The sequence below is a fragment of the Gymnoscopelus braueri genome (genome assembly GCF_963280865.1).
Source record: "Gymnoscopelus braueri genome assembly, chromosome: 3".
Taxonomy (NCBI): domain Eukaryota; kingdom Metazoa; phylum Chordata; class Actinopteri; order Myctophiformes; family Myctophidae; genus Gymnoscopelus; species Gymnoscopelus braueri.
This window is the reverse complement of record NC_137612.1, coordinates 10246938-10270632: the sequence shown is the minus strand read 5'-3', so window position 1 is coordinate 10270632 and position 23695 is coordinate 10246938. Positions and strand designations below refer to the sequence as shown.

At 41.0% G+C, this 23695-nt stretch overlaps 1 protein-coding gene across 4 annotated transcripts in view; it reads left to right on the top strand.

The window, feature by feature from the left end:
• srpk1b (SRSF protein kinase 1b) overlaps positions 1 to 23695 on the top strand; it is a 57315-nt gene that overhangs the window by 21264 nt on the left and 12356 nt on the right. For 3 of the 4 annotated variants that reach the window (XM_080424350.1, XM_080424349.1, XM_080424348.1), the window contains exons 3-12: positions 3929 to 4059; positions 6541 to 6649; positions 7740 to 7827; positions 9877 to 9964; positions 10575 to 10681; positions 11298 to 11463; positions 15571 to 15605; positions 17843 to 18065; positions 19966 to 20235; positions 22175 to 22384. In XM_080424350.1, coding sequence (XP_080280476.1) covers positions 3929 to 4059; positions 6541 to 6649; positions 7740 to 7827; positions 9877 to 9964; positions 10575 to 10681; positions 11298 to 11463; positions 15571 to 15605; positions 17843 to 18065; positions 19966 to 20235; positions 22175 to 22384 — 1427 coding nt within the window. The remainder of the gene's footprint in view (positions 1 to 3928; positions 4060 to 6540; positions 6650 to 7739; positions 7828 to 9876; positions 9965 to 10574; positions 10682 to 11297; positions 11464 to 15570; positions 15606 to 17842; positions 18066 to 19965; positions 20236 to 22174; positions 22385 to 23695) is intronic. The other variant, XM_080424351.1, reaches the window with a different exon arrangement.

Sequence of the window (23695 nt, the reverse complement as noted above, 5' to 3'; positions counted from 1 at the left end):
AAAGACCACGGGACCTTTTTTATTGTGTAAAAAAACATCGAGTTCCTTAACCCGATGAGACTATAGTTAAGGGGGGAAAAAAAAAACGATTAGTTTGATTAACTGTTGCACATCTACTTGGCGTGTGCCTGATACACTGTACAGTATATTGAAGCTTATAGATGATGTATACTGCATCATATTTGCATAATATATTCATTAATTTTAGAGTGTTTAATGGGAAAACTTCATCAAACCACAAGTCTATGCAAAGACAGTGTCATCATGTGGATAAAGTAATACGAGTAAGACCATTCTAAGAAGAGACAGCCGTTACAGAATAGATATTGTAGTGGCAAAGAGTAAAACTTTTTTTTGCTGATGCCGAAAGTATTGATCGGAGCTCCCCTAATAGGCTCATATACCGCTATATACTGCAGAATAATCATTTAGTAGGGTTGTCACAATACCGTAATTGCATGGATGCATGGAATTGCATTGTCAGTGTATAGGCCAATGAAATGCTGTTATTGTAACCTAGGATGGTCATTTGATGAAAAAAACTCAACAATATATTCGAATAATCGTTATTAATAGAATTATAGTGATCGGATTTCATTTTGGTAATTTTTTCACATCCCTAATAGAGAGTACAGTGCAGAGGCAACTCATGTCTGGTCTGAGTTTTAGTGGGTTAACTGCTGGCAGTCGTGGCTTGTTTCTCTTCTTTTCAGTTGGGTGATTACATTTCCGCCCCACTGTCATTTATAATGGCTTTTCATTAACCCATTGAGGCCTGAGGTTCCGTTTCTGCAAAATGTTTTCTAAATCCTAAACGGTTTTCTGAAAAACGTATGTTTCTATATCAGTTGTTTTCTAACTTTTTCATGTCAAGGACCCCCAAAATGATATGAATTTGGCCGCAGACCCCCATCTCAAAATATGTTTGTTCCAGGGACCGCCCAGAAGCAAAGATTTTAGTTAATGTTTGCTTTAAAATAATGTATATATATTCAAAGACTTGCACTCATTTTCTAGATTTTTCAAAAATAGCAGATCTACAAGCTCGTAGCGCGAGTGCCGCTCGTAGATCTGCTATTTTTGGATAGCCAAAGTGTAAAATAATGCTTTTTAGCTCAAATCTAAAAATGACACAGATGCGTTCCAGGTCTCAATGGATTAAAGAACACAGGCTATTCTACTCTCCAGTGAACTGTCCTATATGGACAACCAGAGAATTAGATTTTTAATAATTAATATACACCAGCTTCAGATTAGTTCAACACAAGCTATTATTTAAAGCTTTACAGAATCACCACCAGCTACTGTACATTTAATGTTTTATGATGTTAGGGCCTTGGTCGAGGAAGGGCTCTGAAGCCTGATCTACACTTACTTAACACGTGGGTGTTCTTGCACACCGAAAATATCAGATCTACAAGCGCTTGAACTTCAGCTATTTTCAGTGTGCAACACCCCCGTGCACGACTAAATATAAGGCTGGACTGTCAGATTCCCTGGTCATTTCCATCCTACGGGAGAAAACGGGTTGTAGGCGCTGCAGTGTGTAGGCTTGGGATCCGGAACCGATCCAACCTTGAGGTTCCATCACATTTGGAACTGTTTTCGGAACCGTTTTTTTAATCACACTGTCAGAGCTGGTACGTGGACTTAACGTCTGCTATACAATTACCATACCGGTGGTTCTCAAATGTTTTAATTTCAAAGACCATCATAACTCTCAGAGTTACAAATCTGTAAGGGTCCTTTTGGAACCCCCTATAGGAATCATTTAAGGGAACTGTTAAGGCATGTGACCGTTAAGCGGGAATCGTTTAAATCCTAAAGGATCCCAACCCTGACGCACGTGAAGCATTGGGTCAGCGCCAACCAATAGGACAGAAGCGTTGTGTGGCGGTTGACCCCACTTGGCAGCCATTTTGCCTGTAGTTTTATTTCAGTAGCCAACAGTCTCCAAGTTCCAACGTCAATGATGAGTCAAATGAAATGAGTCAAATTAACTGCACACTGGAAAACCAGCACTCTCTGCTGCCGGCCCCGCCCACAGCCGCCCTGCGTAAGACAACATGGGAAATGGATGCGTCTGAGGTCTTGGCTTGCGTTTCAGATGAGTTGTTGTCTGAAGCGAATATCTGGAGCCTAAAGGTCCTTACACACCGGGGGCGATTTTTTTCATGCGAATAATATGTTTAAAAAACCTTATAAAGTCAATATAAGCTTCCACATCCGTTTCGCGGAGCGAAAAAGCGTCTTTTATTTATTCGGACCGCATCCGAATTTTGCGTATATTCGCATAACCGCCGGTGTGTAATGACCTTTACTCAGGCTGGACTCAGGTCAACATGAGATATACGGCATAGAGTGACTTGAATATGTGCCGTATCGGATCGGTATCAATGCTGCCATATCTCTTATCGGATCGGAAGTGAAAAATCGCGATGGCAGCACCTCTAATAATAATGCTGTATTTCAAGCTGCGTTCCTCCTGGAACCATGTTTCATACATTCAGTAATGTGACGCCGCATAATCACTGGCATGATAGTGAGGATTTCACTGTATGCATAATGAGTAGGATTAAAGTATTGTGAAAACCTAATGTTGATAATTATCACCATGCCACGCTCTGGGTTGAGTGCTTTATTTGCCAGAATCGTTGTGGGCCATTAAGAGTTCATGAACTGTAATTAAAAAACCCTACAACTTTAATGCCATTGGGGATCCCAAGTGAACAACAGAGGGGAAAGGATTATTGGACAGGAGACTAAAGAAGGCTGTTCTTTTTGTTATCGTTTCGTTTTTATTAAATGGCCAGCCATGCATCAAGCTCTCCCCCGGCCCAAACCAGGCCATTTAACCTCCCTGAATCATTTCCCCACAGATAGGAGTGTAGTCAGCTTATAATAGATCACAGTCTGCTTCTCCTCCCTGCTTATGCAAGACATGCAATAACATTTTTACACTCCCATATCTCACCTTTTGTTCTTCCCTTTTTTTCAAACACCGACTGCACCGACCTCTAAAAAAAAGTTTCACACCCTCTGTTCTTCTTCTCACTCGACTTCTTCATTCTGCATAACGCTTACTTATGTATTTAGGAGGAACGTAGGCCATTGATGAAACTCCTCCATCATCTTGAGTCTTGTGCCCTCCTTTGCTCCAGTTGTTGCCATAACACTTGACATGGCTTAATCCATTTTAAGACCGGGAACGCATCTGTGTCGCTTTAGATTTCTTTGGCGCGCTATGAGCTTGTAGATCTGCTATTTTTGGGGGGACCCCCAAAATTATATGTATTAGGACACCCCCCCCCCCTCCCAGGAGCAAAAAAAAATCTCTTTTTTTGTTTTGTTAAAAAATATATATAGACCATATTCAAAGAGTTGCACACATTTTCACAATTCTTTTTTCAAAAATGGCAGATCTACAAGACCAGAGGTGACCGAGCCTTTTCAGTCGTAGCCCCCACATTGTGGCCCCTCCCATATGTCAATCCGGCCCCTACCATCGAGACTTTTTAATCTCGCCTGAAGTCCCACCTTCATGAGTTTCTTACGGTCTATGTTTTGTTTCGCTGTCTGCTGACGCTGCTGCGTCTTGTATTTTTCAGTGATGTCTCCTTTTGTTTCTTATTTTGCTGTGTGTTGTTGCTGTTTTTCTTTTGTTTTAGCTTACCCAGTGTATTTGGTTTTAGATTTTCTGTGCAGCACTTTGGAAACCTTGAGTGTGCTAAATAAATAAAGTGGATTGGATTGCATTGGATACAAGCGTAAGCACCGAGTGCCGTGCTACAAGCTTGTAGATCTGCTATTTTTGAATAGCCAAAGTATAAAATATGACTCAAATCTAATATGACACGGATGCGTTCCCGGATTGAGAGGGTTAATCCATGCACTTCATTTGCGTCTCCTTCTTGTCTCTCTCCCACAGACCTGAGCCTGGTCATGGTCGTGGAGGAGGCTCCCAGGCGGGCCAGGCTGACTCCCCTCTCCCAGAGCAGGATGAGGAGATCCTGGGCTCTGACGATGAGGAGCAGGAAGACCCCAACGACTACTGCAGGGGTGAGACCACCAGGGGTTGTGCCATGCCTGGCTATTATAAGTGACTTTGGCCTTGTTTTTCTGTAAAGTCGCTTGTAAATATTGGTGGTGGTTGCTGTTTTTTGGTAGCCTGGTAAACCCTCCCTCCGGAAATCTCATTTGTCATTTATTTCAGGAGTGAGTCTGGCATGATCGCCCATTCTGCAATTTTGGCTGTGGGCTGGAGTTGGGCGGGAGTAATACCGTTGACTGACAACCCCTTCAGCCAATCAGCAGTGTTCCCCTTCAGCCAGTGCATTTTTACCACCTCCAGACTAATGTGACGCAACGGGACTTTTGAGACGGCCATGCCCAAAATAGGTTGCCTTATTCGGTTACATGCGTGTCACTGCCCGCCCCTGCCGGTTCTCTGAATTTTTATTTTTAAAAAGGCTCTGTCATGATTAATTGACCACATATATGAAGTTAAACAACTAAATTCTATCCAAACGATCTTAAAAGTAAATTACGTGCCTCAAAAAATAAGTTTGAGAGCGTTTTAAAACCGAAAGTAAGAAGTAAAGACAACGCACAAAAAACAATGGCTGCCGTTAGTTTTTTGTCGGCTGCACTCAGGCTGCACTCTGCTCCATTCGGGCTCACTCGAACTCGCCACCTGATTGGCCAACTTTCGCTGTCAATCACAGAACGATGAGCGACGACGCTGATAGGCTCGTCCATTTGGTGAACGGGCTAGAAACGCCCAGATAAGCCATCAGGCCAGACTCCTTCCTGAAATCAAATCTAAATGAGATTTTCCGGAGGGAGGGGCTTTACCAGGCTAGTTTTTTGGGGGGGGGCTTGTTTCTAAAGTGTATAGTTGCTTATTTGTGCTTGTTTCCTAATGTTGTTTAAACCTGTGCTTCTCAAACTATTTCATGTCAAGGACCCCCAAATTAATATGCATTTGGCTTTGACCGTGAAATTGTTTGAAAGGCAGCTGGTGTGAGTTCGGCATTAGCCTCAGGAAAATGTAATGCGTGCGGCGTAGCTTAGTTTGGGGATCATTGCAGAAAGAAGGACGATCACAAAGTTTTGTGTACATTTTGTGAAGTTCTCGGCACGTTCTCTCTCCCACTGTCTTTCTCTCCCTCTCACGATCTCTTTCTCCAATTTCTCTCAATTTCTCCCCCCCCCCCTGTTTGTCTGTCTCTCTCTCTTTGTCTGAACAGATTACGTACTACATTGATGCCAGAACGTGTTTACATGTCAATCTTCCATAACAAAAATATGTAGGCTAGCCTACAAGCAGCCAGTTGTCCTTGGAGTTCTCAACGGGCCTGAAAATTAAGGCCCGGCCTTAACTGGTTCGCTGACCCGAAAGGTTACCATAATTCTAGGCCCGAAAACCCCCCACAAAGATCGCCAGTAGGCAGCGCCAGTGGCTCAAATTCTAGCAGAGTGAGAGAACGGACATATAATAGTTGGCGAAATGGGAACTTCACATGTTCAGTTGTTCATAAAACATGCTAATAAGTTCTGCACAAAATAGGCTTAAGTAAACTGTAAAATCCCTGTTGTCACGCATCTCTCATTCTTTCTCTTTCTCTCTCTCTCTCTCTCTCTCTCTCTCTCCCTGACCGTCAGAGAGACTGTAATTTATCTTTCGTCCATCAACGGTGGCGTGACGAACACAGCAGCAGATCTACAAACCCAAAAACGTGTTCATCTGCCTTCTGTTCTGGGCTTTCAGATCTGCCCTGACCTGGTGTTAACCTATAGCTGTATCAATCGCATCGTCCTCTGCCACTGTCTGATTTATGGCTCTGTTAAGTAACCGATCTACAAGTTCTAAACGTGTTAGATCGTGATGCATTGTTGACTTCAGTGGGCTTGTAGATCGAATGGCTATTTGGTGCGCCACACCAGCATGCAATTAAGCATAAATCAGGAGGAAGATCCAATATGATGGCTCCTCCAATACGCTGCTACGCAGCGTAGCAGCAACTTCTCTGCTGCCTGACGGACTGTCACTGAGTGTGTGCCCTATAGCCCTGACTGAGCCTCCCTCAACTCTAGTCACAGACTAAAGGTGAAACGGCAGTCAGCGTCGTCTTCATAATCGATAAATACACAGACAGAGCAGAGTTATAGATTATTTTTTTTTATAGTTTTTTTCATGGAGCCCCGAGGCTCAACCCAGCCCGAACTAATTAGCATACATTTTTGGCCTGGCCCGAAAACGTCGGGTAGGATTGGTTTCGGGCAGAATTTGAGAACTGTAGTTGTCCTGGGTTGGTTGACTCCACTGGGAGTTTAGTTGAGGTGGACATCGTATTTTTCCCCCCTCTAACCAGTTCTGAGTCAAACAATTGTCTTATTGAATCTTTTCACGCCAAATCTGAAGTGTGCTCTGCATTTTTTCTGAAATTCAATTTATTTCAGTTTTTCTATAAGGCTGAAATAATATTGTACACATTTTTGAAATCTTTTCCCCCACTCTGCACAATCTCTGATTTTTAGGTGGATATCACCATGTGAAGATCGGGGACTTGTACAACGGCAGATACCATGTGATACGCAAGCTGGGCTGGGGGCACTTTTCCACCGTGTGGCTGGCCTGGGACATACAGTAAGTTGCCCCCCCCCCCCCCCAAAGGGACCCCTAGAAGAGAAGATCTATGTTAAAAAAAAAACGATATAAAAAATAGCAGATATACAAGCTTGTGGCGCGCTGTGAGCTTGTAGATCTGCTATTTTTTAATTGAATAGCCAATGTATATTGTGATGCTGTGTTAACTGCTTTTGCTGGGGACCCCTGGACCCCCCCCCCCCCCCCCCTCAGGACCCCTAGGGGTCCCCGGACCCCACTTTGAGAACCAATGCATTAGGTCATGGACCCTGATTTGATACGATTTTTATCTCTGGGAACCCAATCTACACTCTGCAAAATCCTCTGAGAGTGTAAACATTTAACAAAATGGTGTACACACTAGGAGTTACAGACCTGTAAGGGTCCATTTGGTTCCTAATGATCAATTATTTAGCTGGGAACCCCCTGGAACCCCCTTAACTCATTCACTGCCACTGACGTAAAAAACGTAATTTGTCCCGTTTACCAATCCTGCCACTGACGTAAAAAACGTTTTTTTTTTTTTAGTTTTTTTTTAGTTTTTTTTTCAAATTTGACCCAAAGACCAAGGAGATATGATTGTTTAAAGATCTACACTCCCATCCACTTCCTTGTTAACTTAAAACTTAAAAATTCTGTATCTCGGCTCCTGAGTACTTTTTTTTTTCAATGAAAAATCTCTGGCAGTGGGCAAACGCGGCCAGCAATAATTGTGGCAGTGAATGAGTTAACGTGTGAACATATGTTGTGCTTTCGTTTACAAGTTGCAGCACATAGGTCTGATTGATTTGATTCTTCCTTAACCCATTGATACCTGGAACGCATCTGTGTCACTTTAGATGTCTTTGGCTATTCAAAAATAGCAGATATACAAGCTCATAGCGCGGCACCGAGTCCCGCGCTACGAGCTTGTAGATCTGCTATTTTTGAAAAATCTTGAATTCTTTTTTTTTAGATTTTTTTTCAAAAAACTGTTAGGATTTAGATTTTTTTAAAGAATCGCCTCAGGTCTTAATGGGCTAATGGGGAAAGGTGTTTGGTGTGTGATGAAATGAATTGTTTTGTCTATGCATGTGTGTTGTTTTTCAAGGGGGAAACGCTTTGTGGCGATGAAGGTGGTGAAGAGCGCCGATCACTACACAGAGACGGCGCTGGACGAGATCAAGCTCCTGAAATCCGTAAGGAGAATGAATGCCGACCGAGCCACTCGTCTTCATCATTTATTTTTCCGGGATTCACTTAAAAGTCCCTTTTAGGCTCTTATTATTTAATGACCAAGCAGCAACAGTAACGTTTCATTTCGACTGGAGCCTTTGTCAGTATTGCAATACAATTATGCTGAGAAAGTCTCGGGGTGTGTGTGTGTGTGTGTGTGTGTGTGTGTACTTGTATTACTAAACTTGTGAGGACCTTAAATGTCCTCATAAGTATAGTAGAATGTGAGAAATTGACATTGTGAGGACAATGGACCCTTCGCTAAGCCCCACCCACTCCACTCTGTGACTGGTGGTGCGAATTTAGTCACACCCAGGCCTGGCAGCGCCTGGCAATCTCTGCTTCTCACCCATTGACTTGCATGTTAAATGATGGCTTTTCCCCTTAAAAATAATCGATCATTTCAGGAGCAAGAGCTTCAAAATCTCTTCTAAATCTAGTCAACAAGGCCTGCAGTAGGCTATGCACTGGACAAATGTGCATGACATTATTTCAATAAACTAAAAACATGGGAAATGTTAGAGGGAGTAATAGCCATGGATACACGACGGTCGACTGTCACGACCGTCATGGATGAACTTCAACCTGGTGTTTGCACTTTCTCCATTTATGGCCCGTACATCTACATAAACGTTCATATTTCAAATATAAAGTGCTTATACCATGGCCACGGATGTTACATGTACATACGGGCTCTCAGAAGTACCTGTATCATCCGTATTGTTCAATAAAAAGCATTTTAATCTGATCGGTGGCCATTTTCTCTATATGCTTTCAACTGAGTGACCCTATCGGTTGGTAGGTGTATTGCACTCGAATACATTATGAGAAAATGGCCACTGATCGGATTAAAATGCTTTTCATTGAACAATACAGAATATACGGGTACTTTTGAGAGTCCCGTGCATAATTGTAACATCCGTGGCCATGGGGTAAGCACTTTATATTTAAAATCTGAACGTTTATATAGATGTACGGACGTAAATGGAGAAAGTGCAAACACCAGGTTGAAGGTGATCCTTGACTGTAACAGGAGTTTTCATGTACCGCAGGGACTGCAGTAGCAGTTAATAAATAGACGAACAAATGAATTAATATACTTTAACGCGCGGAATCCGAAACAGGCAGCGCTGTGATTCTGAATTTTGTTACGATTACGGTGATTAGTAGCCTATTATTGACACCACCTCGGCGAGTGAGTCGTGTAACTTTCCCGACGTTAAGCTGTGTATGTGTTCAACAACACAGCCATGAAGCCTTGCAGTTTAAGTGCAGATTTCAGCTTGGGAAAAGCAGCCTCCAACGGGTTTGGGTACGTGGTTCATAGTCACCATTGCGTTATCGTGGTATTCCTATTCTTGCTATTATGTTGCAAATGATTGTGTGTGCGCGTCCGATGTAACATTGACAGCTATGGCAGGTGACGAAAGCTTGCCAGACCTATGCCAGGCTAACAACGGTTGCTAAGCGGGCATTGGACAATTGCTTTTGGGGTGGGGTTTAGCGAAGGGTCCATTGTCCTGGTCCTGTGGTTTTTTAAATTTATTAAACTTAATGGTTGTTTTATGGTTTAAACATTTTTTTTTTGGAGATCCAGGTTTAAAGTTAAGAGATTCAGGTTGGAGTAATTGGAGTAGGATTAGACATTTGGAGTTTAGTTTTAGAGTTATTCCTTAATAAAATCGGCGTCCTAAAATGTTGTAGCCTGACGACTCTGTCAGTGCAAGAAAAAAAAAATAGCCCTCGGCAGATTAGGTCTGGCCCTGCTCGGTTGTGATTGGATTTCCCTGCCCCCGAAGTTAAGGGGCACCAATCAGGGCCCATGCGTATGCAAATATGGTGCGGGTTTATCACCAGAGGCACTTTTTTTTCATCCGCCCGTTGGAAATGCAGGTTCCACACAGAGATTCCAGACTAATATCTACGCTGTGACATTAGTCTGGCCATGCCAGGCTAAAAATGTTGATGTCCTCACAAGTATAGAATACAAACGTGTCTCTCTCTCTCTCCAGGTGAGAAACACAGACCCTGACGACCCCAGCAGAGAGAAAGTAGTTCAGCTCCTGGACGACTTCAAGATCTCTGGCATGAACGGCACACGTATCCTTCCTCCTAATCCTGTTCTCTCTGCTGTCCTGTCTCTAGGTGACGGCATGGCTGATATAATATGTTAATTACTCTCTTTCTAGGCCAAACAAGCTACTTCATAGTGTTGGAAGCCAGACAATAAGACTGCCTGTCCTTAGGGCAAGATGAGAGAATCAGCTTGTCTGTACTGTTACTACAGAGGGCTGCATTAGTACCGCTTTGTAACAATAAGCACATTTATTCAGCCAAAGTTCTGAACAAACATAAGAAACGGCATGCCAATTAAGTGTTGGGTCATTTTGGACCTAATGGCTCCCTTAGTTAATAATAACACACACACGCAAAACTACCAGCCCACAACGCGTCCCATTGCAACACTTGAGCTTGTAGATCTGATGTTTTTGTTATTTAAAAAACAAATGTGCAAGTCTTTTTCATTTTTGATAATGGATTTTTTTATAATTGATTACATTGTTTAGTTTGATGAACCCCTAATTGAATTTCTCAGTTGGAACAGTAGGATGGTGCCACTGCACATGTAGTTGCTATAAGTTGGGGGCATCCAGGGCTGGAAATGATTAGAGAAGCTCTTGTTTTGTCCTTAACGTTGCCTCCTATCCAGATGTGAGCATGGTGTTTGAGGTGTTGGGTCATCACCTGCTCAAGTGGATCATCAAGTCCAATTACCAAGGCCTACCTCTGCCCTGCGTCAAGAGCATCATAAAACAGGTACATCTGTGCTGACACACTCAACCTCTGCGGTGTTGATTTAGTTTTTAGTCAGTCTTTGGAATAAAATTCAATTTAGCTATGGCTATATCTGCTATTTATTTTTTAAATGATTCTGATAGTGTAAAGAATGTACTGTCATTGTCCTTTCTTTGTATGTGACATTTGTCTATGAAGCCTAAAAGCCAAACAGAAATGTAATTCTTTACTTATTATGTTCCAATGTTCAATGCCAAAAACACAAATAAATTGTTAATTGCAATTATTTGTATGACAATTAACCCATTCAATCCGGGAACACATCTGTGTCATGTTCAATTTTAGCTCTAACCATTATTGTATACTTTTGGCTATTCAAAAATAGCAGATCTACAAGCTCATAGCGCGGCACTCGGTGCCGCGCTATGAGCTTGTAGATCTGCTATTTTTGAATAGCCAAATAAATGTTTTATTGACATGGATGCGTTCCCGGTCTTAATGGGTTAATCGTCAACTCAAATTCCATAATCGTGACATAATGACTTGTAGACCTAATGACATCACACAAAGGGAGTGTCATCAGCGTTGCTGACGTATACGGTTTTCCCATGTCTTCTCTATTTGTGTGTGTCTGCAGGTTCTGCAGGGTCTGGACTACCTCCACACCAAGTGTAAGATCATACACACGGACATCAAGCCAGAGAACATCCTCCTGACCGTCAACGAGCCCTACGTCAAGAAGATGGCCGCCGAGGCGGCTCAGTGGCAGAAGACCGGCGCCCCGCCCCCGTCCGGTTCTGCAGGTCACTTACCCGTCATCTCACTGTACCTAGGACTCTCACAGTTGTTACATAATCACAATTATTTGAGCTTATCGTAATTGTTTCACATTCAAAATTGCGTTGACAAGCTTATACTGTGGCGTGTTGTGAGCTTGTAGATCGGGTTCTTTTTTTTAATCAATTTTTTATGGTCTTGTGAAATTTGTGTTTAAAAAAAGCCTAAAAGGCAAACCCAAATGTAATTTCTATTTCCGTGTTTCAATGTTTAACCCATTAACTGCCAGAGGTATTTTCATATTTTTTTAGCCAGTGCCAGAGTTTTTCATTGAAAAAAAAAAAAGTACTCAGGAGCCGAGATACAGATTTTTTAAGTTTTAAGTTAACAAGGAAGTGGATAGGAGTCTAGATCTTCGGAAAATCATATCTCCTTGGTCTTTGGGTCAATTTTTTTTGGGTCAAAGCTTTTTTTTTTTTTTTTTAGTTCACGTAGATCTACGCAATTGGCACGTGGCGGCTTTAAATAGGTTCGCGTAGATCTACGTGATTGGCAGTGAATCAGTTAATACCAAAATTAAATAATGCATTGCAATTATTGGTACGACAATTCAACTAAAATGCCCTACCTTGTACCCCACTAAGCATGTTTACTTGACTTGCAGAGTTGTCTAAACCACGTGACGCCCTTGTTTGAGTATGTGGCTCACAATCATACCGATTAGTGAGGGAGTAATTTCATTGATAAATATTGTCGATTGTTGTCAGATTTCATTGTCAAAGAGACACTGAAATGATATGTAAGGCATGGGCGAATCAATAGAAGCACATCTGAACAGAAATGTAGTAGAGTTAGTAGGGTAAATAAATTGTCAGAGAAAAAAAGATTGGCACACTTGTTTTCGATGATCCCCAAAGTGAATTTATTAAGGTTACAAGGTTGGTCTTCGTCGGGTATTTATTAAGTGTACAGCGTTTTGATACAAATTGGTCTTTGACGGGTACAAAAAAAACAAGATTAATGTGTACAGTCAAATTCACTTTGGGAACATCTATAAACCGTGTGCGGACTGCGGATTATCCTCTCCTTTCTCAGGGGTGACATAATGAAAAAGGCAATTTTTCCAGCCTGTGCTTTTTGAAGGCTGGAGAATCATAATGTACCTTATTATACAGTATATCATATCTGTCGGGGTGGAAACCTCATATTGTCCAAAATAAAGTGTTACTTTTCAGGATTTAAGAAAATTTAAGAAAAGTAGCAGATCGACAAGCTCATACCGCGGCACCGAGTGCCGCGCTATGAGCTTGTAGATCTGCTATTTTTGAAAAAATCTTTGAATATATATACTGTATTTTTAAAGCTAACATTTTTAACTAAAATCTTTGCTGCTGGGGATTCTACAAATGTCTTCTAAATCCTAACCGCTTTAAAAAAAAACCAAACATATATTGCTATAATATCAGTGGTTCTCAAACGTTTTTCATGTCAAGGAACCCCAAAATGATGTGTATTTCGCCACAGACTCCTATATCCAAATACTTTGTTCCAGGAACCCCCCAGAAGCAAAGATTTGAGTTAACACATTGAGTGCCAGGGCTTTTTTAAAACAGGGTACAGTCGGTGCCTGGATTTTTAACCATTTTTTAATCTTTTTCAAGTAGTCACAAAATATTTTCAGTGATCACCGTCCTCAAGGTGATCCCCTCATTACACACATAGAGGTCTCGTACAATCGGGGGAAAAAATTTAAAAACATTAGGTAATCCGCTCCATAGTTGCAGCCAGTTGAAAATAGTCGAAAATAGTCAAAAATACACATTTTAGAAAAAAAGTACACAGGAGCCGAGATACAGGCTTTTGAAGTCATAAGTTAACCAGGAAGTGGATTGGAGTCTAAATCTTCGAAAAATGATATCTCCTGGTGCTGTGAAGAAAAAAAAATGAAAAAAATTAAAAAAAAACGTTTTTGGCACACAATGCATGGCTTCTCAAAAACGGTCCGGACCGTTTTTGGCACTCAATGTGTAAAAAATATATATATATATATTAAAAGATTTGCACACATTTTCACGATAAAAAAAATAAATAGCAGATCTACAAGCTCGTAGCCGCACCATGACCTTGGCTTGTATATCTGCTATTTTTGAATAGCCAAAGAAATCTTAAAATGACACAGATGCTTATCCCGGTCTTAATGGCGTTTAATTTACGACAAAAACACAAAGCGTTAGAATATGGAGATAGGAGGTTTCTGCATCGACGGCGTTGTTATAATATATTCTGAAAAGCTTTGCAGAGCTCTGGACATAAAAGAAATCCATGTGTAAGTTTCTGCTGAGAGAGGGAGATAAGGGCACCTTGAACTGTGAGTCACTGCTGGATCTGTTATGGAAATTACAGTAGCAGCTCCCTCAGTGCAGACGAGCATGTGACCCCCTGCCACTGCAGACATTATATCCTCGCTGTCGGGGCACAAAACCTCTTTTGTCCATATTTTAACTATTTCGTTTTTTTCCCCCGTAAATGAACCCTAGTTCATAGTTTATTTAGTTACCGTAGTTAGTTTATTTATTTGGGTCATTTATTTTTTTCTAACCCATTAACCCATTAACTGCCAGAGGTATTTTCATATTTTTTTAGCCAGTGCCAGAGATTTTTCATTGAAAAAAAAAATGTACTCAGGAGCCGAGATACAGAATTTTTAAGTTTTAAGTTAACAAGGAAGTGGATAGGAGTCTAGATCTTTTACAAATCATATCTCCTTGGTCTTTGGGTTAAATTGGATTTTTTTTTTCTTCACGTAGATCTACGCGATTGGCACGTGGCGGCTTTAAATAGGTTTGCGTAGATCTACGTGATTGGCAGTGAATCAGTTAAGGCCTGAGGTTTTGTGAAAAAAACGTATGTTTCTATGTCAGTGGTTCTTAAACTTTTTCATGTCAAGGACAGCAAACTTATATGTATTTGGCCTGCGGACCCCCATCTCAAAATGTTTTGTTCCAGGGACCCCCCCCCCAGAAGCAAAGATTTGAGTTACAAATGTTCGCTTTAAAAAATATATATATTCAAAGATTTGCACACATTTTCTCCATTTTTCAAAAATAGCAGATCTACAAGCTCATAGCACTGCCGCGCTATGAGCTTGTAGATGTGCTATTTTTGAATGGCCAAAGTGTAAAATAATGCTTTTTTAGCTCAAATCTAAAAATGACACAGATGCGTTCCAGGTCTTAATGGGTTAAACAAATCAGTTGAACATACAGTACCATTAGTCAACAAGATGACTATTTTGGCCGAAAAGGTATGGGGCTGAAGCCGAAGCTTATTTCGCCTACTTTATTACCATTTAAATTAAAATATCACTGTAGCATAGAGAAAAACGTAAGAGCAAACAGAAGAACATGAACTATCACGAAGCTTCAAATGTTACACTTATATTACACAGAAGAAACGAAGCAAAAAGAAACAACCTTTCGGTTATAACACACTTTCTATATACCGTAATTTTCGCACTATAAGCCGCACCTGAATATAAGCCGCAGCAGCTAAATTGAATGATTTGTACATATATAAGCCGCACTGGACTATAAGCAGCGGGTGTAAAATGGATTTAGGAGGTCCCCTAGTGGCCATTAGCTGTAAAAATCCATAGATAAGCCGCACCGTTATATAAGCCGCAGGGTCGAAAAATGGGAAAAAAGTCGCGGCTTATAGTCCGAAATTTACGGTATATATGAAGTGATTGCCTCATACATACAATATGTGCATTCAAATACACATCCATAAACGTATATCTTCGCATATGTAAGCGTCACACAAAAGCATCAAAATTAGCAGATCCACAAGCTCAAAACGTGGCGCGAAGCGACGCGTTTTGAGCTTGTGGATCTGCTAATTTTGACATTTATTTGTATTTGACTCCTGAAATGTAACAAAATGTGACATATGAGGTTTTTCCACCTGACAGAGAGACTACATTAGCACAGCTGTGCTCTGTGCATCAGCTCAGCCGCCTGAGCAGAATATTAATTCTAGAGAGAGAGGTGGATGTATCCTATCCATTGTGTTGGTTCCGTTTGGATGTGAAACATAATAATTCTCTGATCTTCATATTTCTGTCTCCTTTACAGTGAGCACGGCACCGGTACCCAAACCAGTAAGTCAGGTAGTTTTTTTTTAATACTTTATCTCTACTGGTAGAGGCAACATATGAACCACTTAAGCCCTATTTAACCCATTAAGACCTGAGAAGATTCTAGAAATGTCTTCTAAATCCTAAAAAAAAATTGGAAAATAAAACCAATTTTTTTCCCCTCGATTTTTCAAAAATAGCAGATCTACAAGTTCATAGCGCGGCACTCGGTGCCGCGCTATGAGCTTGTATATCTGCTATTTTTGAATAGCCTAAAGAAATCTAAAGTGACACAGATGCGTTCCAGGTATCAATGGGTTAAAAATAAATTAACTCTATTGAAAAAAGTCAATCTACAAAGCTCACATTGCCACGTATTGAGTATGTAGATCAGCTATTTTTTGAAAGAGTTTTGAAAGTGTTCACCAATAAATCCATGACTTGTCCTACCCGAGATTTGAACCTGGAAACCCCCGAGTGTGCGAGTGCTGCAATTCCTACTGCTGAGCTAATACAGAGAGCCTGTTTGGGCACAGGATAAATAGCATTTTGAGCTTCATGCAGTACCACTTTTCAACCAGTAGTTGTAGATTCTGAATAAAAGAGCAGATAGACCAACTACAACTACTTATTATATTATTGTATTAACATACCATACGGTTTTGTCAAAATGATTAAAGTTATGGAGTGCAGTTTTAAAGTGGTTAATATGTTGTCGTTTAACCGGCAGGCTCCTTGTCTATGGTGTCACATGTATGCAGTGGTGGAAAAAGTACTCAAATTCTTTACTTAAGTAAAAGTATCAATACTGCAATATAAAAATACTCTGTTACAAGTAAAAGTCCAGAATTCAAAATGTACAAAAGTAAAAGTACAAAAGTATTGGCATCAAAATGTACTTAAAGTACCAAAAGTAAAAGTACTAAAATATTTGAAAATAGCAGATCTACAAGCCCACAACGCGTCTTGTAGATCTGCTATTTTCAAATAGCCTAGGTATAAAATAGGGCTAAAGTGTTAATATATGTTTTATAATATATTAATTTATATCTGCAAAGTAACTAGTAACTAACATTTTCAAATAATTGTATTGGAGTAAAAGTACAATATTTGCCTCTGAGATGTAGTGGAGTAGAAGTAAAAGTATTGGAAATTGGAAATACTCAAGTAAAGTACAAATACCTCAAAATTGTACTTAAGTACAGTACTTGAGTAAATGTACTTAGTTACTTTCCACCACTGCGAGCAAGACAACAAGACCGCAGCACTTGCGCGAGCCTTTGACGACCTTGCAGGCTTATGCAAAGGCCAAAATGTCATTTAGATGGCGTGTTATGTAGACAGATGCCAGGTTCATTTGTTGACCTGGTATAGTTAGTATAGTTTCAAGGTAAAAATTACAAATGTTTTTGATGTTTGTTTAGACTGATGATGGGATCCTAGATTACTATTTCTATGCATTTGATGTAATTACCTCGTGTTTATCCTGCATATTGTAAGTACCCATTGAGACCTGAAGCCGGTTCTACATGTCTCCTAAATCTCAACAGTTTTCTGAAAAACGTATGTTTCTATATCAGTGGTGCTGAATCTTTTTCATGTCAAGGACCCCCAAAATTATATGTATTTGGCCGCCGACCCCCATCAAAATATTTTGTTCCAGTGACCACCAGAAGCAAAGATTTGAGTTAAAAATGTTCGCTTTAAAAATATATATATTCAAAGATTTGCACACATTTTCACGATTTTTCAAAAATAGCAGATCTACAAGCTCATAGCGCGGCACTCGGTGCCGCGCTATGAGCTTGTATATCTGCTATTTCTGAATAGCCCAAAGTGTAAAAAAATGCTTTTTAGCTCAAATCGAAAAATGACACAGTTCCAGGTCTTAATGGGTTAAGAGCATCTGCTAAATCAGTGGTTCTCAAACTTTCATGTGAAAGGACCCCCAAATTGACACTTATTAGCCTAATGCGGAACCCCATTTGAAAAGATATGCCTCAGGGACCCCCATAAGAGAAGATTTTTTACGGCTCTAGCAGTGATTTTCAACCATTTTAATTTCAAGCACCCCCAGTTTGACATGCATTAGGGCTACGGACCCCCATTTAATGGCATTTCTACCTCTGGGACCCCAATTTATATTGTAAAATCAATGTTAATTTAACTCTGAGAGTGTACAAATGGAACCAAATGGACCCGTACCACTGTGCTAAATGCCTAAATTGTTATGCAAGACAAAACAAAACGCGTTTGTTTTCTCTCCCCAGGTGGCCAAGATGTCCAAGAACAAGAAGAAGAAGCTGAAGAAGAAGCAGAAGAAACAGGCAGAGCTGCTGGAGAAGAGGATCCAGGAGACGGAGGAGGCGGGAGAGGAGGAGGAAGAGGAGGATGACCAAGAGATGACGGAGACCACAGAAGAGCCCGCCCCCACGTCGGCCGCCACGCTGTCCACGTCCGCTACGCTGCAGGACATCGCTGGCGTCGCTGCAGGTGGAACCCCGACGTACTTTGTTTAACCCATTGAGACCTGGAACTGTCTCATTTTTAGATTTGAGCTAAAAAGCATTATTTTACACTTTGGGCTATTCAAAAATAGCAGATATACAAGCTCATAGCGCGGCACCGAGTGCCGCGCTACGAGCTTGTAGATCTGCTATTTTTGAAAATTCGTGAAAATCTTTGAAAATATATATTTTTAAAGCGAACATTTTTAACTAAAATCTTTGCTTCTGGGGGGTCCCTGGAACAAAATATTTTGATGGGGGTCCGCGGCCAAATACATATCATTTTGGGGGTCCTTGACATTAAAAAGTTTGAGAACCACTGATATAGAAACATACGTTTTTCAGAAAACTGTTGAGATTTAGGAGACATGTAGAATCGGCTTCAGGTCTCAATGGGTTAAGACTGAGGTCCCCTACGGCTGTAGTTCTCAAAACGTTTTCGTGTCAAGGACCCCCAAATTGATATATTTATATTTGGCCGTAGACCCCCATGTGAAAATGTTGCCATGGACCCCCAGAAGAGAAGATTTGTGTAAAAACAAGATTTTCAAACAAGATTTTACAAACATTTAAAATAAATTGCAGATGTACAAGCTCGCAGTGCGGCACAAAGTGACGTGCTATGAGCTTGTATATCTGCTATTTTGGACTTGCCAACGTATACAATATGGATAAAGGGGTTAAAATGATTGTGATGCTGTATGATTTTTTTTGTTGCTGGGGACCCCCTGGAACCCCCTTATTTTATGCTTCATCCCACAACAGTGTCAAACACAGACTGCAAGCTCCACAGCGTGTCGTGAGCTTGTAGATCTGCTATTTTCACCATTTTAGTTTTTTGAAACTTTTCGCCTTCAATGGCAATGTACAAAATAGGGATAGATTCTTTATTGATTTTTTTATGAACCCATTAAAACCAGGAACACATCTGTGTCGTTTGGCTGTTCAAAAATAGCAGATATACAAGCTCACAGCACGTCTCTTCATGCCACGCTGCGAGCTTGTACATTGAAAGTGTTTGAAAAATGTTGAATAATCTTGAATTATTAACTAAAATCTTCTCTTGGGGGGGGTCCCTGGCACAAAGCATTTTCAGATGGGGCCAAATACATGTCACTTTGCGGGTCTTTGGCACAAAAAAGCTTTGAGAACTACTGATTTAGAGGGAATTTGGAGAATCGGCCTCAGGTCTTAACCCATTAACCGCATTATTCACCGCCAAAGTTTTTTCATAATAAAATCACCCACTGCCAGGGTTTTAATCTTTTTTTTATAGAAACAATGTGAATTATTTGTCCGTTTATTTTTTAACATTGAAGTGAATGGATTTTTATTTTATTTTATTTTTTATTTTTTATTGATTAATTCGTTAGGGTTAGGGTTATAACTTTATACTCAAAAATTAGAGAAACGTTTTAGGAATTCAAAAACAGAATAAAAAAAAATAATTAAAAGGGGAGAATTCTCCCCTTTGGCGGTAAAGACCAGTGACTGAAAAGGGGAGAATTCTCCCCTTTGGCGGTGAGTGTGTTAACTGCCAGAGGTATTTTCATATTTTTTTAGCCAGTTTTTCATTGAAAAAAAAAAAGTACTCAGGAGCCGAGATACAGAATTTTGAAGTTTTAAGTTAACAAGGAAGTGGATAGGAGTCTAGATCTTCGAAAAATCATATCTCCTTGGTCTTTGGGTCAAATTGGGAAAAAAAAAAAAAATTGTTCACGATTGGCACGTGGCGGCTTTAAATAGGTTCGTGTAGATCTACGTGATTGGCAGTGAATCAGTTAATGGATTAAATGATGGATTCATCAATACATTTTTCATAATCAATTAGTTTGATTAACTGTTGCAACAATCATGTTTACTGAACCCCCCCCCCCCTTTTAAAGACCCCCCGTTACCCGAGGACCCTCCCCAGCAGAGGCTAGAGGAACAACAACAACAACAGGAGGAGAACACAGAGGAGAAGGAGGAGGTGTCGGAGGAGAGCAGGATGGAGGTGAACTGCAACGGCCACGTCTCCCCCAGACCTGGAGGCGAGGAGGAGGAGGAGGAGGAGAGCCAGGGGACCACCACCACCACCACACAGCAGGACCAGGAGGACCAGCACAACGCCAACCAGGTGGAGGGCAGCGCCAACAAGAGCCAGGACACACCGGGTAAGTACTGTAGGGGTGCCGCGCTACGAGCTTGTAGATCTGCATTTTCTTGAACATCTTTGTTCAAGAAATCTTGAACATTTTGGGCAAATCTTTGAATAATTATAATTTTTTCAAACATTTGTAAATCTTTGCTTCTGGTGGGGGTGGGCAGCCAAAAACATATCATTTTGGGGGTCCTTGACATGAAAAAGGTTTTGTTCCAGGGACCCACAGAATAGAGATGCGCGGATCGCGGTTTTAGCCGCGGTTGCCGCAGTTAACCGCAGTTTGGGTGGATTTGGGTCAATCAAATATAATTATTAATTCATATTGGATAAACCGCGGGTGAAATAATGCGGGAATTAAATTAATGATATCAATCTATAGGCCTATAATAGCTTTTAAAAAGCACTACATTTCACCGTGTGTGCGTTTGTAGTATTTTAATATTACGTCATTTTACACCAGGCACAAAATAGCCGCTCACGACATGTTGCTTTCCAGGCAGCCAGTGTTGCCAGGTTGCGAGAGAAATAAGTAGCCAGGTCTATGAAAACAAGCCCAAAACAAGTGCCAAACAAGCCCAAAAGTCGCAACACAGAGCATTGTTTTTGCTCTGTGTTTTGTTTTCACTTTTTCTTTCTTTTTCTGTAAAGCACTTTGAGCTGCATTTATGTCATGAAAGGTGCTATATAAATAAAGTTTATTATATTAAAAGTCGCTTATAAAAAGCTTATAAAAAGCTGACATGGCAACAAAGTGGTTGAAAGCGAAAGTAACTTAATGAAGACGTGCGCTTGTTGTTACCATGGTTGTGGATTGTATACAGTCACTGCATCGCGACAGTGGTGAGTAACACTGTTTATAAGAAAACTAACGTCAGGAAAATAACAATTATTTGGTGCGGTTGGTGCGGATCTATAAATAGGATGATATAAGTACCGCGGGTGGATGGCGGATGGATAATGAACTTGTTAACGCGGATTTGGGTGACAAAAAAACCCATCCGCGCATCTCTACCACAGAAGCAAAGATTTGACGTAAAAATGTATGTATTCAAAGATTTGCACAACATGTTAAAGATTTTTCGAAAATTATCATGCCTCACTATGTGCTATTTTTGAATAGCCCAAAGTATAAAATAATGGTTATAGGTATAAGAATAAAAAATGACACAGTATGGCGTTCCCGGATTGAATGGGTTAAAGTCTCGATCTGTGATTTCTTCAACTGGTTGGCTGTATGTAGAACATATAAACATCGGTTTAGAATGATAATAATACCTAGCATCGTTTTACTAGCCTGGTTCCAAACCATACACCTCGCCCACTCTCTGAGTGGACTGCCTGTCTCGGTCTGCTGTTGTAAATGTCAACCTAGGATATATTCAGTACTAAAAGTATCGTCCAATGAGAGTCGGAGGTGGGGGTGGGTCTAACGACAAGCCAATCAGCGAATATCTGCTAAAACAAGCCGTGCGATGACGTCAGATGTAGGCGGATCCGTGGATCTCTTGTGATTGGTTTAGGGAAATTCCAATCCCCTCCCCCTTGTAATCGACTACACTGGAGCCAATGTCAGACTGAAGCTCTAGATCGTTTTACAACATGATGTGTTAATTGTTTAGGAAACGGGCTCTTTTCATGCCGTTTCACAAATAATCACAGGTTGGGACTTAACCCATTGAGGCCTGAGGCGATTCTTAAAAATGTTTTCTAAATCTTTTTTTTTTTTGAAAAAAATATAAAAAATATTTTTTCACGATTTTTCAAAAATAGCAGATCTACAAGCTCGTAGCGCGGCACTCGGTGCCGCGCTATGAGCTTGTAGATCTGCTATTTTTGAATAGCCAAAGAAATCTAAAGTGACACAGATGCGTTCCAGGTATTAATGGGTTAGCCTAACAACAAAAAAATGGTTCAGACATGAGATTGAATTTTTGCTTGATTCCATGCAGACCATCAGACCACTTGTAACGGGACGCCCGGGGACCCCGATCGCCCACCTCCTCTTCCTCACTGCGTCGACTCCGTCAGCGGACTGCCAGGGAAGGAGGAGGAGGAGGAGGAGGAGGAGGAGGGGGGGAAGAAGAAAAAGGAGGAGGAGGCGATGGATATGGAAGGAGGAGGGAGCAGAGGAAGTGTTGAAGAGGAGGAGAGCCCGAATGGTAAGAGACAAGAAACGGATGGTTGCCTTCCCTTGCCTTATGGATGATTCACTGCTATTGATTTCGGGAATTGGAACAAATCGATTTATAAAAATAATTGGTTTTTAATCAAAGCTACCCCAATTAACTCATTGAGTGCCATTAACACATTGCATGCCAGTCGCGTAGATCTACGCGAACCTATTTAAAGCCACAGCGTGCCAGTCGCGTAGATCTACGCGAACCGCCGATTCCCATGTTAAGTGCCCCAGGTGCACTTTCCGAATTTTTTTGATCCATTTCCGTTTCCGGTTTCCGGTCGGAAACGGAATTATTCGGGTTCCGGTTTTTTCGATCGTATCCGCTTCCTGTCTGGGATCCTGTTTAAAACTCGATTTTCTCTGGTTGTTGTTTTTCTCCTCGCTGATCACTGTTTACCGTCTATCGGCTGTAGCTTCAAGATGGCGGCACGGATTTGGAAACTGTTTTCGCTGGTTGTTTCTCACGGATCCGCTGTGTGTTTAGAACCAAATGAACGCGCACTTTTAACTTATTTAGCGAGGTCTGTGGCGACATGAAAAAAACTAAAAAACAACAATAAAACGCTGGCACTGGTGAGTACATTATGAGATTAAACTCTGGCATGGAATGTGTTAACACATCGACCGCCAGAGGTTAATCTCATAATGTACTCACCAGTGCCAAGGTGTTTTTGTTGTTTTTTTGTTTTTTTCATGTCGCCATAGATCTTGTTAAAATCCTTAAGATTGAGCTCTACACGGTCTGTTTACATCCGCGAGATCTCCCTGTATCTCCCAGTGAAGATCGCGTGTCAAACGGGGCATCCATGTTGTAGTTAGAGCGGATTACGTTAAACAGTGAAATGCGAGGAGAAAAAACTACAGGAAGAGAATTGAGTTTCAGTTTCGTCTGTAGAATGGGAGCGGGCGTGATCGTCAAAACCGGATCCCAAATAATTCTATTTCCGGTCATCAAACCGGAAACGGAAGTGGATCAAAAAAATTCCGAAAGTGCACCCGGACCGCGCATGCGCGAAAAGACCGCAGCCCGTAGGGCTACGGTCTCGGCGCTTAACAGTTGGATTTAACGGACCGTAGGACTACGTTCTTGGCGGTTAATGTGTTAACGTGTTTCACGTGTTTTAGCGCTATGGTGCAACGTGCCATTAACGTGTTTCACATGTTTTTGAAAAAAATAGAAAAAATAAAAATTGCTTTTGAACCCAAGATATCATTATCTGAAGATTTGCAGCTCCATCCACTCCTTGTTTAACTTATAACTTAAAAAGGCTGTATCTCGCTTCCTAAGCAC